This window comes from Lemur catta, chromosome 2, assembly GCF_020740605.2.
Source record: "Lemur catta isolate mLemCat1 chromosome 2, mLemCat1.pri, whole genome shotgun sequence".
NCBI classification, from domain to species: domain Eukaryota; kingdom Metazoa; phylum Chordata; class Mammalia; order Primates; family Lemuridae; genus Lemur; species Lemur catta.
The window spans coordinates 112,485,858-112,506,292 of record NC_059129.1 but is presented as its reverse complement, the minus strand read 5'-3'; the positions used below and the strand labels follow the sequence as shown (position 1 = coordinate 112,506,292).

General features: G+C 36.3%; 1 protein-coding gene across 1 annotated transcript in view; it reads right to left on the bottom strand.

The window, feature by feature from the left end:
- Positions 1-1,349: 1,349 nt before the first annotated feature.
- Positions 1,350-20,435, bottom strand: part of CLVS2 (clavesin 2) — a 66,325-nt gene continuing 47,239 nt past the window's right edge. Inside the window, exons 4-6 of the mRNA XM_045542309.1 lie at positions 14,509-14,619; positions 8,078-8,298; positions 1,350-1,805 (exon numbers count right to left, since the gene is read on the bottom strand). Coding sequence (XP_045398265.1) covers positions 1,718-1,805; positions 8,078-8,298; positions 14,509-14,619 — 420 coding nt within the window. The 3' untranslated portion in view covers positions 1,350-1,717. The remainder of the gene's footprint in view (positions 1,806-8,077; positions 8,299-14,508; positions 14,620-20,435) is intronic.

The window sequence follows — 20,435 nt, the reverse complement described above, 5'->3', positions numbered from 1 at the left end:
TATACTGCAGATTGGTGAACTGATCTTGCTTTTAAGATTTTTGGCTGTAGAAATATAACTGGAATTTTTGGAGCTTTGGGCTAAAAAATGTAAAGGCTGCCACATGCCTTTATTTCTGTTGGTTTCCAAGTGTTTTGGAGATTTTTTTTTCAAAAGAATATTTTAATGGTAAGTTCTCAATCTCAAGATTTATCATGCTGAAAGGGTGATAAAAATCTTGCTTTCTCATGTTAAAGTTTGAAATTTAAAATAAGATTATTAAAATTTGCTATGATTGTAGAATTTTTATGAAATAAAACTTTAAATAATATATGGATTCCAAATCTAGTATAAACTACATGCTATCTTACATGCCTTCAGATGATTTCATTTTATCTCCTGGATATAATGTATTGTTTTAATGTTTTATGAAAAGACACTGTATACATATAGGATCACTAGGATAATTAACTCAAATTTGAGAAAAAAATATTTCACTCTTTGTCACCGAATACCACCTACACTATATTGAGACCTGTTCCTTCTTTGAAGAAAAAATATAGTTTAAATAAAATGACATATTCAAGATTGCATTATAAATTAAGTTGGAATTCCCTTAAATAGGTATACTGAAAGTCTGTTTCACTATTTCTCATTTTCATTAACTTCAGTGGAAGTTTTCCAGAGTTAGCATCTCATGTAATCATTTATAACATCTCTAAAATCATTTAATATGTTGGATTTATTTTATAAGCCTGTCACATTAAGGATTTATTAGAGCTTAGTAAAAATATATATGGTGCATGTGAATATATATATATTTTTCCAACCAGTGCACAATAATTAGAAATTAGCCCCTTTTGTATAAGTGGCAAAATTTTATGTTCAAAATTAGCTGTTAAAAGACTACTCACATATAAGTTCTCATTCTCTTGGTCAAAGCATTTTGAGAGAAAATGTTCTTAGAGCACATCAGACAGAGGGTACAGTGGGGTCTTGAATAAAAGGTGCATTGTGAAGACAGCAGTTTAAAAATAATCCACTCTCTTTCACAATTCTGCATCTTAATTGGGGAAACACATCTTTTCATGAGATTCCAAGAATTAAACAACATAGAAGAGTTCAATTATGTGTTCAGTTTACCAGCTCATCTGCCATTCCTTGTCTCCAAAATCCAAGGCCAATTAAAGTCACTAAGACATATTTTCTCTGAAATGAAAATCACTAGACAGGAAATACAGTAATTATAATAATTTCCTAGAATCATTTAGTTCCCTGTGCCCATTAAAAGTATGTTTGAATACCGATACAGTTTCAGAGAAAAACAATGAAACAATCACTATGATAGCTGAAATATGGCTTCACAGGAAACAGGGCTACATTTAATCAGCTTTGACTGTTTACATCTTTCTGCTTTTTGTTAGAGTTCATATCACTGGTATAGACTTTTGAGCCAATCCTTTCCAAATTAAATTACTACCAAAATTTACAAACTTGGCATGAAGATTACATTATATTTACAAAGAACTTGGCACTTACAGAATAAATTATTGACTCTTTTAAATCCAGCCCAGGGCACCCATGGTTCAGGCAAACGGGAAAGCCTGATGCCTTATTATATATTATGCTACATTAACATGAATAAATAAGTTTCCAGCTGATAATTCCTCCACAGTGCGATCCCTGTTGCTGAAAACCAGTACCTTCCATTTCTAATCCAAGAAGGGGTGTAGAGAAATTAGTCCAGAGAAAGCAAAGGTTGCATGTTTTCTTCCTCGTTTTTATCCATGCGTTTTAGTACTGTAGGATCCACTACTGATTGGGATCTGTAAAGGATAAAGCCAATGTCAGTGAGTTGTTACCACTGAGTATCACCCAGATGATACTCTCTTCTCTGTCTTTTCTTTGTCATTACCTCTCCCATGGACATGGAATATCTTCCCCTACATCAAGAAATTTATGAACTGTGGATGTTGCACATTTAGGAAAAAAACCACTTATGGTGGTGTTTTGCATTGGAGTGAAGAAACAATCCCCTCTGGCCTCTAAATAGAATGATGAGAAGCAAAGGATTCTAAATAGACAATAATAGGCTTAAGTTCTGCCCTCACAATTGATCAAGGTTCTTTTCTTTGAGATATTAAGAATTTTTAGTGTAGGATCAAAGTTTTCCAATAAATATTTCCAAATGGAACAAATACTATTGTGAAATGATAATTAGGAGAAATTAATAGAAATGCTAGGAGGCTTGATCCCTGTCTTAAAGGAATCCATGAAACAAATTCAACATGAATGCGCATTTTTCTTTAACCATCATTTTTTTTATTTTAATGATGACATCAACAAAAAAATCCCAAATTTAAATGCAATTTTGTTGGATTTCCCACTAGAACATTCAAATAAAATCAACTTTACTCTTGAACCTTTCATAAAATGGTTAAAGACTTTTAAAAAGAAAAACCCCCTCTTGTTTAGGCAGCAACACTTTATGATTAGGAAAACACATAATTGGAAAACCCACTTATACATGCGTTTGATAGCAGGTGGGAATTATATCTCAATTTATCATTAGGAAACAACATGAAAGCGGGAAGGAGGAAAATCAATGAAACATGCTCCCTTTGTGGCAGGAAGCTGCCATCTTAATAGCTATAGCATTAAGGAAGCAGCTGCCCTTTTAAAATTCTCCTCGGTAATGAATTCTTCCCCTGCTGCTGCATTCCAGCCAATTGGCTTTTGCTGTGGCAATATGCCTCTTAACAGACCTCATTAACTTTCGAAAAGAAAGACTATAAGCTAAAACACAACTGCACATGCTAATGAAAAAGAACAGCAACGGAACTAATTATCAAAGAAAAAATAATTACAGGACTAACTGATAAATCGATTCCTTTATTTAAATAAACTTAAATGCATGTGTTTCTAAAGAGGGAATGAAAATGAAGGCGAAAGCATTAAAAAAGGGAAAATTTTTGTTTCCTTAGTCATTGACACTATTTTATCTCAATGTTAAATAGGCATTAGAGGCCTATCTCAGCAAAGGAACTGATTGAAGTTTTCTTGTGTGTGTGCATTTTCAAGAGAGAGAGAAAGAGAGAGAAGGAGGAGGAAAGAAGAGGAACAGAGAGAGAGAAAAAAGATTTTTGCATCAATTTTAAATGCAGTAATACATATTTATTATCTTTTTTAAAAAGTTCAGGAGTAAAATATTTTTTAAGAAAGTGGACAATTGCACAAAACACTTAGTAATTAGAAATTTAGCACTGTTTTTAGGTAAAACCCAATGGAGAAAATGAGTTTCCCAACATGAATCCTTGTTAAAACAGAAAAAGGTTCATTTAATGTCCTTTGCTAAAGCATTAACTTGACAACCTGTATGCACTAGACTATAAGTTCCATGAGCAAGGACTTTATCAGTTTCTCTCCTTACTGTGAATATAATGTGTGTCATAGTAAGGATGCATTTCTATCAATGTCTTAACTTCCATCCAGTAAATAATGCCTATATTAAAAGAATTTTGGTATTAAGCATTTGAAATGAAGAGTAATGAGGATAATGCAGAAAACAATTCTTTGTAAAAAATAAATTTTAAAATTTTCATAAAATTAAGTCTACTATATAAATGTTGAGGTACATCCTGATAATATTCCCTAAGTAAACATCAAAGCTTTTCAGACACCAGGAGGTAATTTAAGTATTTGCATTTGCCATAATATTCTATTAAAACACACATCATACATATATACACACAAATACACACACATTCTTCTAAGTCCACGTTTCATAACTTTTTTTGAAAAAAAATATTATTTGAGGATATGACAATTTTATCAAAATATTTTAAATTACAGTGTATTAGTCAACCTAGGATTAGGTCCCCAGTTTACTTTTGTCATGCACTATAGATATCAGAATTGTGGATGATGAATGTTGGTTCCATATGTGGAACAATTCTTCAACAACAGAAAAAAATCCAGGCAGAGACAGTTTGTGATTAGGATTTTTTTTAACATATAGTTGTCCCAAGTATACTATTATTTTAGTCCCAATTTTTTGTTTTTACTCTCTAATATGAAAGAATGGGATTATTTGTGCAAGATCAAAACTGTTAATGAATTGGTTTATTCCAGCTGCAATAGAGAAAGCTATCTATTAATAATTCATAATACATCTCAGGGGTCTCCACACAGCCTCTACTGTTTTTGCAATGAAACACTTGTTTTTTTTTTATTTTTTGAAAACCAGTAATTTAAATTTAGGCATCCAGTACTCATCTGTTCACTTATTAGGCATCTACCATATTGTGCTATACCATAGCATTTAAGAGGCTAGATTTTGGACAGAAGTAGATACCAATTCCAGTCACTAGTAATAGCAATTTAATAACTCTGTGAACACAGGAAGGCTATTTAAACTTCCTAAGATTTTGTTCTCTTATTTGTAAAATGGGGAAAATAACACCCATCATTCAGATATAATGAGGATCAGATGCAATAATGTATAAACCTCTGCACAAATTCTGGCATATGGAAAATGGTAATGGTGAAGGAAATAGCTCATGGAATACTATGGCCCATGTACAAATATTAGCATTGCTACCTTGTAGTTATGCAACATGTGGAAGTCACTTACCTTCCCTGTGTCTCAGTCTCTCCATCAATAAATGGGGATAGTACTACCCTATTAGTTGCTTTGAGAAGCAAATGAGTCAAACTATACAAAACATTAGAATAGGGTTTGGCATGTAGTAACAATAAATGTTTAATATTTTCAATAAAATATATTCAATATTCAATAATCAGAAATTCACATCACCATAATAACATTAGAAGTATTGCTCACTGCAGTTGTTATGTGCTAGCACTAGTCTAGGTGCTGAAGATGTAAGGTAAAAGATACTCCTTAATTCTAAAATACCCACAATATAATGAACTTTGTGTCTTTTCACATGACTATCCTATTACTTCATAAATTTACATAGGAGCACATAGTTGTCTTCTTACGGTGTAGCTAAATTCACCCAAAGGAAGAATTGCCCACAGCTCTTTGGTGAAGGAATGATTTTTCCCCTCTCAATCTAAGAGTGACATAAAACTGCAAAAAGGAAAAGGGCCAAGGGGAGCCAGGGTGAAATATAGGAGAATCTTCTCCCATCCCGGATGGAGAACTACCATTCCCTCTCCGACAAAGAGAAAAAGAGAATCAAGTGAAACAAGCACTTTCTCAATACCATTCTTCAGGAGTTTTCCAATGGAACCACAAATGTTTCATATGATGCCAAACATACACTAAACAAATGATGTCTGAAATTCTAGTCAGCCCACGTCAGAAGCTGGAAATTCAAGGTTGGGGCCATTGATGTGCTGTAAGCAAAGTGCAGGGAGAAAAATGGCCTAATTAATTGGAGAAGAGAATCAGGATCCAAAAAGACTTCAAAAGGTGGACTGAGCCAAATCTAACAAGATCAATTAAAATAATGTGATTGGGGAAAAAAAGCTAAACACAGAAACAGAGAATTAAGAGGATATGGATTGATAAGTAACGAGACTTTCTAGATTTAAGAAGCCAGATACGAGTCAGCAATGTGCTTTGGCTGCCTGAAAAACAGCAATAGTGACAACAACAATAGCATCAAAAGAAGCCAATGAGGTCTACACTGCAAAGCCAGAGTTCTGGAACCTAAACGCAAGTAGTAAAGCTGGGGTCAGACGTCACCCAGTCAGTTACACTTAATGGGGGCCACTGACAGACAGCAGAGCACTCCACTCCTTCATTCATTCAACTGGTATTTAGGGAGCACCCTCTGTGTGCCAGAACCTTTTCCAGGCACTGGGGATTCAGAGGAGAACAAGACAGACAAAATCACTATGGTCTCTATTCTCTATGACGCTTACATGAGGACATGGGGTATAGATATAAAATTAAATAAAATCAATCATTTCATAGATCACTAGGTACTATGAAGAAAATAAAGGATTGACAGGGAGTGACTAGAATGAGGGAGAAACAGAGCTAAAGTCCAGGCGGGTGATAAGATCAAAAGACTCTCTTGAGGAGTTGACCTTTGATTGGGACGAGCCATTTGAAGATGAAGGAAAAGAACATTCCAGGCAGCAGTGACAAACATAAAAACCCTTAGATAGGAACAAGCTGGAGAGAGGATGAAGGAACATAGAGGAGGCTATTATGGTCTAAAAGGTAGGGGAGGAGGGAGCGGGTGGGATACACCTGGTAGAGAGAGGGAGGCAAGGTCAGATCAGGTAGTGACTTCTAAGCCATGATAAAGAGTTGATTTTATTCATTGCATAATCTGCAGTTATTTAAAAATTTAAAGCAAGATGTGGAATGATTTTATTTATACTTTTAAAAGATTTTTAATTGCTATATGGATAATCAATGGAGGGTAGGGGAGCAAGTCAGGCTAGAGATAATAAAGGCAGTTAAGAAATTTTGGGAGTGGGTGCAGGTGAGCAGACTGTGGGTGATGGTGGTGTAACAAGGTTGTAGAGTTTATGGAGAGAACTGTGCTCTCATGATGGGACCGTGGGAGTGACCACGCCACAGGAGGAATGGCTGAAGGAAGAGACCCTTATTAGGTGGCAAAGAAGAAGACTAATGAACACTGATGACAGCTGTCTCCAAATCCTTACATAGCTCAGTTCCAGAGTGAGGAAGCTCAGTGCCATGACATCATGAAGGGTAGACAGGCTTTATGTCAACAATATGAATGACTCAAGACTCCATACCTCATGGATTGGAACCCTGCTCTACTACGGACTACTTAACATTGAGGATACAATACCTGTTTAACAGGGTGCAGTGAGGATTACATAAATTAATGTAAAAACAAAAGGTACCTAGTAAGGGCCTAATTCATGGTAACTACATAGTAAATAACAGATTATAACTACTATTATTAGGATTATTAGTTTATTAGAAGAAAGCTATTCTTAGGTAACTGTGTTTAACCATTTTTATTTTGGAAAACTTTTTGAGAATTTGATGAAATATATGTCTTTTCTCCAGAAAAATGCACCAAATATATGTAGTACATTCACACATATACACACAAGATTTTACATACAACTTTTGGCACTTAACAGAATCCTTTGAGAGCCCATCCATGAATCCGTTACTGTAGGAGAGAATAGGTCTCAAGAAGTTCTGTTCTAAGAGAAAGGAGTTAAGAAGCCTAAAGTTGGTTTAAATATAAGCTTGCTGACTAGCAAAAAACCATTTCCCCACAATGTTTTGCAGTAGGGATGGTTAGATCCTTAGACAAAGACTTGGCAGAGATATTGAAAAGGGACCACAAGTTTTGACCATGGTGTTTGAATCAAAGTGTTTGTGTGTGTGTGTGTGTGTGTGTGTGTGTGTGTGTGTGTGTGTGTGTTGCTTTCTTCAAAGGGAATCTAACAGAAGTCTAATAAATTGCTTAGATAGGAGAGTTGCTCTCATTACAGTGGAAACAGGCACTCTCCATACCCCACTGGTTGGCCTGAGCCACCGTCAAAACCTTTGGTTCCTCAGGGTACAATATGAAAACCACTGATCTGGTGACTTCTAAGGGCCCTGCTAGATTGTTTGTTTATCTGGAACAACACTAAATTGAGGTTATGTCAAATGACTTTATCTTTGTCTTAACTGATAATCACATATATTTATGGGGTACAAAGCGATGCACAAATACTGCATGATCTCACTTCTACGTGGAATATAAAATAATTAAACTCATAGGAGTAAAGAGTATAATGGTGGTTACCAGGCACTGAGCTGGAGGGTGGAGAGATACTAGTGAAAGGGTACAAAGTTTCAGTTGGAGAAGAGGAAGTTCTGCAGGTCTGCACAGCAGTGACTATAGTTAATAATGTGTCGTATACTTGAAAACTGCTGAGTAGATTTTAAATGTACTCACTACAAAAAAAAATGACTTTATCTTTGACTCAAAATTCCTAGACATCCAATCATGGGAGCATGAAAGGCTTTAAAATCTCACTGGAAAAAATATATACAGCAAAATATAAAACTTAGAGTTTGACTCAGGATACCTCCCCAAACCCTGGCCCCAGCCCACTTCCCAACCCACCTCCAGCATACCTCTTCATGGACTTGGGGGAGAGTTCCTTTTCTACTTCCTTCACGGGCATGCTGTAGGAGTCCACATTGTACTCACTGTCGTCATCATACTCATGGTCTAGCAGTGTTCTTGCCCATGTTCCCATGTCATAAGGGGGCAGCATTCCTCCAAACTCAGAGGGCAGAATCTCAGGATGAATTAGTTGGTGTAGACTGTTCAGGTTGTTACCATGCAAAAATATCTGTAAATGCAAGCAGAGTGGAGGGAAGGAAACACACAGAGGAAACTAAATACCATCCAAATGCTGGGAGGAGGAAGTGAGCATAGGAAGAGCAAACACAGGAGTTGTCCAAGTCTGTTAAGGTTTTTAAGATCCTCATCCATTCTGTGAAAGGTACTATTATCCTAGTATTTCCTATCAAAATCCTGAGGTTCAGAGATTTTAAGTAGTTTCTGGAAGGTCAGATAATTATTGGGTTAAAGAGCTGGAACCACAAATTTGGTTTCCTGCTTCATAATCAGGGCCATGAGCAGAATAAGATGTGCATGGTGATCTGTACATATCCTGGTGTTAGCGTGCAAACTTGATGATGTGCGTAATGAATGCTGTGAAAACAGGCTCTTCTTATAAGGGACACATCAATTACAGAGCCTGTCCAAGATACTATGCCCAAAAGCTGTCACCAGCATGGCTTTCTCTTTATCATCAATAAAAATAAGAATACTGCAACCACTAAATCACCATTTTATAATGCAAAGTGGGTGATGTAAATAATAGAAGTAGCTTAGCATCATCATAATGAAAGGTTGAGTGAGGTTCCTGTCCCAGGGGACATTATGTTCTGTAATGTTGCCAGCACCTTCTCTACTAAAGATTTCCATACTTATCGTCCAAATAGAAAATGAAGTAATGGATTGAAAATGTAAAGCTGTGTGTGTACATTAATTATTGGTATGATTGTCTACATAGAGCTTTTATTCAAAACTTGAGAAATATTCAAGCCACATACTCAAGATTTGTTTCTCCATAAATTAATACCTTTCCTCCTCTTCCTTCATTTCAATCTCAAAACTGCAGCTCAGCCTTCTCTGATACAGCATTGTTGTCATTTCATATAAATTTATGTAATGTTTATTTAAAAATTATAGTTTATATGTAACTTAAAAATAATTTCATTCTTCAGGCTCAAGAGGAATAGGCAAACATATTCATATTTGCTTTCTGTAACTTTAGAATCCACTGAAGTAAGTATACAGGAAAACAAAGAAAGATTATTCTACAACATCAAATAAAATTGGAGGATGGCAGTCGCCAATTAACAAGCATTTTCAGCAAATTATGGAAGAATAAAAGCAGATAACAGCAGGTCACTGGCCAAATGGCTGCCAGTAATACATGAGACACAGTAAAACAGGTTAATTTCAAACTTTACACATTCCCACTCCTGTCTGAGAGCACAACAGCCAGTATTTATGTCCAGGAAAACACACACACTCCTAAGTTATTCTCATAAGAAATGAAAAAAATATTCCCCAGGAAAGTTAAGTTCTGGCACCTGAAATCCTTATTTTTTTAGGTATATAAACTTTATTTTATCAGATGTGTTTCTTTATGTAAGAAATCTCCTTCAAGTGATGCAAGAATTATGGTAATAAATCCTTAGAGCAGCAACAAATGTAATCCTAGCACACTACTTCCTCTCTCTTCTCTAGCACTCTGTTACTTCCTCCCTCGACATCCCTTCCAGCTCTGGCCCTGCTTCCACTTTCACCGAGAAAATGGGACAACGAGATGACATCAACCCACCCACGAACATCTGTGTCCATGTGTTTTGCCTTCACTGTTAGTACAATGGAATGATAAACCCAACAAAGGCCAGCCTCTCCACCTGCACACAGAATTCATCCTCTCTCCCCTACGCAGTGATATTTCTCAACAATTCTCTCTTGCCTCTTTCACATCATCAAATTTCCTCTCTCTGCTGGATCTTTCCCATCAGAGAAAAAAACATGCTGACTCCACTACCCCCGTGCAGACACATAAAACCTTTCTTGGCCCTACTTCCACCTCCAGTTGTTACCCTATTTCTCTCCTCTCCTTTACAGCAAAGCTCAACAAAGGAGCTGTCTATATATTCATTCTCTGAATACTCTATCCTCATTTTTCCTAAATCTAATCTAAACAGGTTTTGTCTCCCACTACTGCATGAAAAAACTCTTGTCAAGATCCTTCTCATTGCTAAATTCAGTGTCCAAATCTCAGTCCTTATTTATCTTGAACTCTCCGTAGCACTGGCTATAGATGACTCTTCTCATTGAAACATTTATTTCCAGTACATTTTGCTTTTTGCCTCCCTTCCTAGACACATCTTTATAGTCTATTTTTCTGATCACCCCAACATCTTAACATCAGAGACTACCAGGCTTCAGTTCTTGGATCTATTCTCTTCTTTAACTATACTCACTCTTCGGTAATTTCATTCATTTCATTGCATTCAGTCAATAGCTTTAAAATATTGTCCCTACACTAAAAATGTATGTCTGGAATCCACACCTCTCCCTTAACTCCCTATTTGCATTTCTACTCTCTACTTGATATCGCCACTTAAATGTTCACTGGGCACCTCAAATTCAACATGGCCAAAACTGAGCTCACGATCTTCCCCCTAAATCCACTTCTCCCTATTCCCAGCATCAGTTAATAGTATGACTATCCTTCCAGTCTCTCAAACCAAAACTTTCCACTCATCCTTTACTCTTCTCATTGTCTAAGTTCTCAGTAAATCCTTTTGGCACTATCTTCAAAATGCATCCTGAATCCAATCATTCTGACCAGCTCCATCCCTACGACTTTAACAAAAGCTCTGTCCTTTAAACTGTATTACTGCACTCACCGTCTAGAATAACTCCTCTCTTCTACCTATATTTTATTCTCAACATAGCAGCCAGAATGAAAATGTCAAAATATGTCAGATCATATCATTCTGATCATAATTCCCCATTGAATCCTTTTTTTTCCTCTTAGAGTAAACCATATAAGGCCCTATACGAACTACTCCTTTGAACACATCTCCTACTACTCACTCCATGCTGAAACATACCATGCATATTCTTGTCTTAGAACATATATAATGGATTTTTCTTCTGCCTGGAGATTTCTGCCTTCCAGATGTCCCCACAGCTTGTTGACCCCCACATCCTACAAATCTTTGCTTGAGAGTCCCCTGATCAGGAAGGCCTTCCCTGCTGAGCCTATTTAACATTGTGCCCCAGCCCAACCTGGAAAGCCCTATGCATTTTCTCTGCATCATGTTTCTCTACAACACTTCTCACCTTCTAATATATTACCTAGTTAAGTTATGCATATAATGCCTTGATGATTCATAAAATATAATACCATTATTTCTCCAAGGCTAAGATTTGTTAAAAAAAAATTATATGAAAATGCTCTTTTAGAAGTCTTGTATATGAATTACTCCTCTGGGCTGGGCAATAAAGATGCATTGCAATTGTCCAACTGTTAGCTTTTGCTTTTAGATTTTTCTTTGTTTTGACTTAGCTCTGTGTGTGATAACATCATTTATTGATGTTTTACTATTTTTTTCTCCCTATATTTTTTTTATCTTCCTTCATTTCATGCAAGAAGTCTGGTCCTTGTGGCCTCCTTCGCCTCTGAATATCTTACAATTTTAAGAATTATCCTGAATAATACTTCCATTTTTTATTTTATTTTTCTACACTGTCCCATTAAAGAGTTTATGCTAGGTGATCTGGAATGGAAACAAAGAGGATGAAATACTTTTGAAAATCAGCATGGAGTAGAAGAGAGTCCACCATATTGACATATTAAGGAAGAAGTTTGTGCCAATTAGTAGGGGAACCTGTTTCCCATCAGCTCTTGGTAAGTAGTAAGACCACAACCATGACTCACTGAAAATGTACTGGGGTAGTGGCTGCTCTGGGGTTTTAGCCTTAGCAAATATGCCCATTTTTCACAAACAACTTGGGAGTAGAAAAAGACCTTAATCCAAGGAACTAGTATCAGTATGAACAATGAGGATGTCAGAAATGACCATGATGGATGGGAAGTTTGACTCTGCATGAAACAGTCCAGATACTGGTGAGATTTTGTGGAGAAGGGCCCCCTATTATACCAAGGTGGGTAGCCCTACCAGCCCATCATGCTGGAGATTCAAAGTCAGATTTAATTTAAGAAAATCACGAACCAGATGTTTCTTGCACACCTGAGTTTGTGGAAAAAGATCCACAACTGCTCCTTAGGTTTTCTTTTACCAGTTTTTCAGAACGTGGGCTTATAGCATCTGAGGTACAAGGTGTTTGAGTAATACTGTGATGCTGAGTCATTTGCAATATCAGTGAGGATATGATAGCTTTGCGTTGTGTATTGATTATATAAGTAGAAGTTAAGAGCATTTTAACCTATAATTATTTTCTCATATGAAAATTTCCAATTCATATGATTTTAATTAAAATAGTATAGTTCAGACACCTCTCTTAGACTTAGGATAATGCTAAGCAATGCATTCTTCTAGGCATTGTTAAAATTGTCAAATACCATCACAAAACTCCCAGGCCCAGGGCACTCCTTGTTTTCTAGATTTTATCATCTTTAGTCTTTTTCAACAGAGTAGAATCGGGTTCAAATCATGTCATAACAAGTCACCCCTGCATTCAGTACACTTCAAGGGCTTCTCGTTTCACTCTGCCCGAAAGTCCAGATCCCTGCAATGGCACAGGAGCCCCTGTGTGATCTAGGACACCACAGTCCCTCGTAGCCCGTCTCCACTCCCTCCCCCACAGCTCATTCTGCTCCAGCTCTTCTGTCTCCTCGCTGCTTGTCAAATACACTAGGCATGTTTCTACCTAAGCACCCTTGAAACCATCTTTCCCATAAATCCATATATCCAGCTCTACTCGATATCCACATATCTACTATCTGTGATTCAGAGCAAATCGGTTAACCTTCTGAGCCTTATTTTTCCATCTATATAATGAGAAAAATAACAACACTTACCCTAGAGTGTTGTTGTGAGTATTAAATGAGTTAACATGTGTAAAGTGCTGAGAGCAGCATGTGGCACAGAGGGAATACTGCAGAGGCATTCGATAGTGTAATTTGTCCTAAGAGCCCCAGCAGGTTTTCTGGATCACCTGACCACCCCTTTATGAAACAAAGCTTGATAGTATTTGTGAGGCACTTCTATACACTTTCTGAATTCTAAAATATGAATTAATTTGATTCTTGATGGTAGAAATAATTCATAGTTTGTTTGTTTACAGAATTCTTTCTCCTGAACTACTGAAACATTTTCAACAAAGTCATTTACAGTGAACCCTATGTTCACTAATGTGTGATACGAACACATACTTATAATTACTGCACTTTCACACATACAATGAGGCCTCTACAACACGGAAATACCTGAAGTGCCTTCTAGGTCATTGAGAAACATGACCTAGAATTATCTTCCGTATAAATTTAGAAGTAAATATATTTTACTGTGGAATTAGTCATTGGGAAATTGGATACAGCACAAGAATGTAAAACAGTTTTAAATGTGAAGCTGGAATATTTTGGTTTGTATATTAGCTCTAAAACTTTTCTGCTCTGTTATAGATGAGTGAGCAGGTTACTTATCCATCCTAAGACTGACTTTTCTCAGCTCTGAAATAGGAGATAATGCTTACTAAATTTATTTTTCAGAGCTGTTATGAGAATTAAATGAGATGTGAATTAAGATGTGTTTTTACAATCCATATTTTAATAAAAATGATAATCATGTTCAGTATATCATGTGCCATGTACTATGCTAAATGTTTTACATAAATTATCTTAATCTCAGAAAAATAATTACTTCATTGTATGTACTTTGGTCATCTTCATTGTTAGGTAAAACTGAATTTTAAAGATACTTCAAGTAACTTGCAATTTAAAGAAATATTAAAACTTTTGCACATTAGCATTCTTTCCAAAATGTGTGATTGATCATGATAGTCATTACAAAATTATATTAGATATCACAAAATTCACTATATTTGTTATAATGCATATTGTGAAATAACTAAAACTCATCAGCATATAAAATTATAACTTTTGTTTAGATTTTCACTTGAATTAAGTGTACCCACTGCACTATAGTAACATGGCATAAAAGATTTTTTTGACCTTTAAATTGAGGCTTTAATGTATAATGGATGTGCTATGTCTTCCCCTTTTGTGAGAAAGTAGAAGAGCTAGTTTTAAAATGTTTCTTTCAGATACACTGTTCAGAATTAATCACAAGGTCACTAAGAATTTAATAAGGTGTTTCATGTTCAATATTTATATGCAAAATAGAAGTACAGTTTACTATAGCCAATATTACATATACACTGTGCAGTATAATTCATTGAATGAGGGAGAAGAAAGGATTAAAAAACAAAGAAATACCCTTTTCCGAGTCTTCTCCTTAAGGAAAGGTCGGATCACGGTGTACAGGGCATGGATATACCATGGCTGATTAACAAAATGAATTCCTCCAAATCGTGCTGGGAAACTATCCTAGAGTGACATGGAGAAAACAAAAAATAAAAACATGCTTTAATATACTGAGAAAGTGTAGGGAATGGTTATATGTTATAAAAATTTGTGGCTCCACACACTTAATTGAGATTATCTGTATAGTTAAGGAGAAGAAGGAAGAAGAAAGAATCTTAGAATATTAAGCATTATAAATTTCATACAGTAACTGAAGCAATGTGTAATAAAGCAAATCCTTCTCAAGAAAAAGGTTATTGATAAGAATCTCAGATTCTTAGGAGGGTTGTATGTTAAGCCTGTAAACTGTCAATAGTCATCAAAAGCCAAGGAACAAAAATAAAGGTTATTAGAGATTTGTCAAATAAAGTATTTATGTTGAATAAATGTTTATTTAAATTATTTATATTGATTCAAAATATGTTTAAATTAGAACATTTTATTAAATTCCAATACAGTCATCTATAATGTGAGCAATGTCAGATATCAAAACTCACTTTGTTTTCTCTTTATCTTATTATTTTATCAACTTTGTTATAAACATTCTCCTTTCTTTATTTTAACTACAAAAAGGGAAATATGCTTAAGCAAAATAAAAGCACAGAATTGTATTGTAAGAAACCTGGAGATTTTTTTGCTAGCTTAAATGAAAATCAAAACACTCTAAGCTCACTCCACAAGGGGAAAATGGAATTATCATGATGCCATTCTCCTCAAGCAAGAGCTTGTGTAAGCTCTGAATCTGAAGTGATGCAGAAAGGTTTTTTCCTCCTACCCTTGATTAAATAGGTGCATCCCTAGGCCACTCCAAAATATGAAGGAATCCTTAAGCCAAATGAATGGCAACATTTGACACTGCACTTGAGTATGTCCAGATTCTACAAAGAACTCAAGCAAATCAGTAATAAAAAAAAATCAGAAAACTCTATTAAAAAGTGGGCAAAAGGCATGAATAGAAGATTTTCAAAAAAAGATAGACTAATGGCCTAGAAACACATGAAAAAATGCTCAACATCACTAATCATCAGAGAAATGCAAATCAAAACCAGAATGAGATATCACTTAACCCCAGTGAGAATGGCTCTTATCAAAAAGTCCCAAAACAACAGATTCTGTCATGGACGCAGAGAGATAGGAACACTTACACACTGTTGGTGGGACTGCAAAATAGTGCAACTTATATGGAGATTCCTCAAAGAACAAAGCGTAGATCTACCATTTGATCCAGCAATCCCACTACTGGATATTTACCCAAAGGAAAAAAAGTCACTTTATCAAAAAGACACGTTTACTGCAGCACAATTGACAATGCCAAAGATGTGGAATCAACCCAAGTTCCTATCAATTCATGAGTGGATTAATAAAATGTGGTATATGTATACCATGGAGTTCTATTCAGCCATTAAAACAATTAATAGCTTTTACAGCAATCTGGATGGCACTGGAGACCATTCTCCTAAGTGAAATATCTAAAGAATGGAAAAACAAACACCACATGTACTCACTATTAAATTGGAACTCACCGATCAGCACTCATGTGCACAGATGGAAGTAAAACTCAAGAGAAATCCTGCAGGTGAGAGATGGGAATAGGGGAGGGGTGAAATCATACCTAATGGATACAAGGTACACTATCTGCATGATGGGCACACTTATAACTTTGACTCAAGCAGTACAAAAGCAATTCATGTAACCAAAACACATTGGTACACCCGTAATATTCTGAAATCTTAAAAAGTAAATAAAACAAAATAAAAAAAGGATTCCACATAAGTGGATCTGATTATTGTTAGTGGTTCAAAATTCCACATTGAACTGACTACAAAGGTCTGCTTAAAAAATAAATAAATAAACCACTATAAGTGTCTCTCCAGTGGCATCATAATACTTGGCAGTCTTCTGGATTCTATTTAGAGCATGAGCAGGAAAAAAAGAAAAGTAAAGGAGCTGAAATAATTGTAAATTTTTTTTTAATTTAAATGTTCCCTTGAATAAGAGGTCTGGTCAAAAACATGCATGGCATAACCCCATTAAAATATTTTGTTTTCATTTGCAACACTTATGAGCTTTAGTGAATTAACAGTGTTTTTGCATATTGATTTGCAGAGCTGCTGAACAGTATTTTGCAAAGTACTTTTTATCTCTGAGAATAGAACACTATACTGCGACAGTACTTGAAAAAATACATTAGTATAGCTGATGGTAAAACTTTTCACCCTTTATGCCAGTGTCTTATTTCTTTTATAAATATGTAGTTTTCATTCATCAAGAGGTTATTACAATAATAAAAATGAATCAGACAGAAATGCATAGTATGTTTTTACATTATGAAATTTTTATACTTGAAAAGAAGATAAATAATGAACATATAAGCAAAAAGAATTCTAAGACAAACACCCAGACATTTTATTATTATTATTATTTTTCCACCTGAATATGGGAAGGACAGAGAAGTTTGCTTAAGGATTTCCTGTCGAGCAGGAGTTTTCCTAGCACAACCTTCCCCAAGGGTGTAGAGCCTAGAGGAGTGCAGGGTCTCACTCCCACTCCCCCACTTGCCCTCAATGTGTGCAAGCCTGGTGTCTGCTCCTGAGCACCCCACACCCCAAGCAACCAATATTCTCTAAAGTTTTAGGTTCCTGCAATTAACACTTGCCTCCAGAGCCGCCCAGCCTCCACCCACCTTCCTGTCTTTTTTTTTCTATAGATTACTGTGTGTGCTTGACTCAAAAGGACTTGTCTCATGTTCCTGAGAGTTCAGCAATGCACCTGGAAATATTTTGGTTGTGAGGGAGCCAATATCTTGGTACTTCATAGTAGGAAGATATTTAAGAATTTTTAACCTGCTGTACTGCCTGAAGCAGAACTATTTAATATGTTTTTAAAATATATTCCTGAATGAGCATTTGATCTTTAGAACAAAACTGAATGAACACCAACTATCAAAGCTATTAAGCAGAAAGTCTTAGTCCAAGTGATTCTTAAACCTTGAGAATGATAGCAAGCTATGCTTCTTCTCTCCTGAAAAAATGAATATACACACACGTACACAGAACTTGCACACAATGCCACGGGCTTTCTTGGACACATCTTTAAATATGCAATGGCTTGATCAGTACCAAATTGTAGATGAGGCAGAGTGAAGGAGCAGGGAAAACCCTGACTTTGCCACCAATAGATCTAGCTTAAAATTCTGACCTAATGCCACCTCTCAAGAATCAAAGTCCAAAACAAGGACATAATCCTTGATTAATTTCTTTTCCTTACTGTGATCTTCCTCATTTTCAATCATGTCCCAAATCTTGCAATATTTACCCCCTGCCTCCGTGGAGATTCATATTCACTGTCTACGTGATGCCAACGTGATCCCAGTAAAACCCAAAACCCATGATCTCTACTGCATATCATTTCCCTGCTCTCCTTCACGTCTGTGGTTGCCACAGTCTTATAGCTTGTTGACTTTTTTCTCTCCCATATGCCTTCCATAGCCTTCCACCCCTTTTTATAAGATCTACTCTTTTTTTTTTTTTTTTTGAGACAGAGTCTCTCCAATCTTTTACATGGGCTAGAGTGCAGTGGCATCATCACAGCTCACTGCAACCTCGAACTCGTGGGCTCAAGTGAGCCTCCTGCTTCAGCCTCCCTAGTAGCTGGAACTATATGCGCATGCCGCCATGCCCAGCTAATTTTTTCTACTTTTAGTAGAGATGGGGTCTCGCTCTAGCTCAGGCTGGTCTCAAACTCCTGAGTTCAAACAATCCTACCACCTTGGCTTCCTAGGCTGCTAAGGTTAAAGGCGTGAGCCACCATGCGCCCAGCCCAATCTACTTTTGCTAATCCCTTAAGACCTATATCTGCAAACATCATCTCCAGGAAGCTTCTTGTGAGCCCTTTTCTCACTTCTCACTCACTCCTTACCCATAGAAGCCCATTCTGTGCCTTCACTAGCACAGAACTAGAGTCCATCACTGCACTTTGCCCCACAACCCTGAATTTGTCTTTTTGTCTACCTCTACAACTAACCTGTGAGCTCTTTGAGTGCAGAAGTTGTATGTTCTGTATGGTCTAGTGGAGCCTGACCTGGAATCCATTTCCACTCACGTCATGCTCCACTCTACGGGGCAGAGGATGGAAGGTTAAGCATATGATAGTCCTGCCAATGTGATACACCTGGACAAGATTTAAAGCCCCAAAGGGAGAGATTGTTTTCAGCAGTCAGTCTCTGGACCCCACCTTCCTCTTTCTAGGTGTCACATAGGAGGTGAGTGGCCTCTGGGATGGCAGCAGCAAAAATGGACACAATCGTTTCTTGGCCACTGAATCATATCCACAGGCATCTAACCTCAAAACCAAGGGTTCAGCACAGTCCCCTCCCAAATTCCACTGCCCCAGCTCTTCCAATGATGCTGTAAACACTAACTGCCCATACCAAAGCCATTTGTTCTTAAATCATCCAGAGAGATTTCTGTGTTGTGCACTGAACTGAGACAGACTGTACCTGATTCACCTTTGTATTTCCAGCATTTCAAAAACATATGTGTGTTTGTCCCAGAGCAGAGCTAGACAAATGTTTATTGAATAGACTCTGACATTTTACAATTTAAGAAAATTATTTGTCTTCTCTGAGCCACAATTTCCTAATATGTAAAATGGAAACAACATTTACTAGGACTGCTGATACCTAACAGTATCCATTAATTATTGAGCACACCTCCTAGACACAGAGCTATTATGTTGACAACGAGCCTCCCCACTTTCCAAGTGTGGAAATGACCATGGAGGTACTTTTGTAGTATGGTTTAACTGGTAATCATTTGGCCCTAAAGAGCACTACAAAGTAACCATCAAAATGGCAACATAACAATATGCCAATTGTTGACACTGTTGGCTACACCACTCTTCACTGGGAACAATAAAATAGAAAGTGCCTGGCAATCAGTGAGAATACAGCCAAGATGGGATGAAGAGAGGTAATAGAATTCCTACCTTCCAAAATCTTTTGCCAATTCACTTGCATACACTCTTTTTTTTTCCCCTTGAGCCAAACTCTTTGTGCTCAATGCACAGATTGCCTTGCCTGAATGCGTCAGTTAATGGAAAGTTGGCCTGCCAAGGTTCTAGTGGAATTCAGGATTTCTACAAGCTTCTGTTGACATTATACACAAATAAATATCTTTCTTGGGAGAAAATGAGCTTGGAAGTACCTTCTCTGCAATATCTGATCTTCCTTAAGTGTAGACATCTATGGAAAACAATTGTAAAATGAGAGTCAATCAGAATAAATCTACTTTCTCCTCATTGGCACTATAGACACTGTATATGGGGTAAATATATTTATAGGCATTATATATACATACCTATCAGTGAATTATTCATACATTTCTAGCAAAAATATGTTTGCCTCAAATATGCAGCTATTCAAGAAGAAAAACTGGAGAAATTAACTATCAGGTATAATGCCTAGCTATTCAAGAAGAAAAATTGGAGAAATTAGCTATTGGGTACAATGAATACTATTTGGGTGATGGGTACACTAAAAGCCCCGACTTCACCACCATACAATTCATCCATGTAACAAAAAACACTTGTACCCTAAATCTATTGAAATAAAAATAATTTTAAATAAATTTTGATGAAATATAAAAGTTGTGTTTTAAGATAAATACTGTGATAATAATATAGTCAGATTTGCAAACAAAATAAATCAATATAATTTCTGGTGCAATCAAGATACAGTTTAGAGCCACAAATGAAAGCCAAATGAATTTTTCTATGAGAAAGAAATCCACAACTTTGGTCTTATTTCACAATAACACTGTCTAGGGCTGCTAAGCCAATAA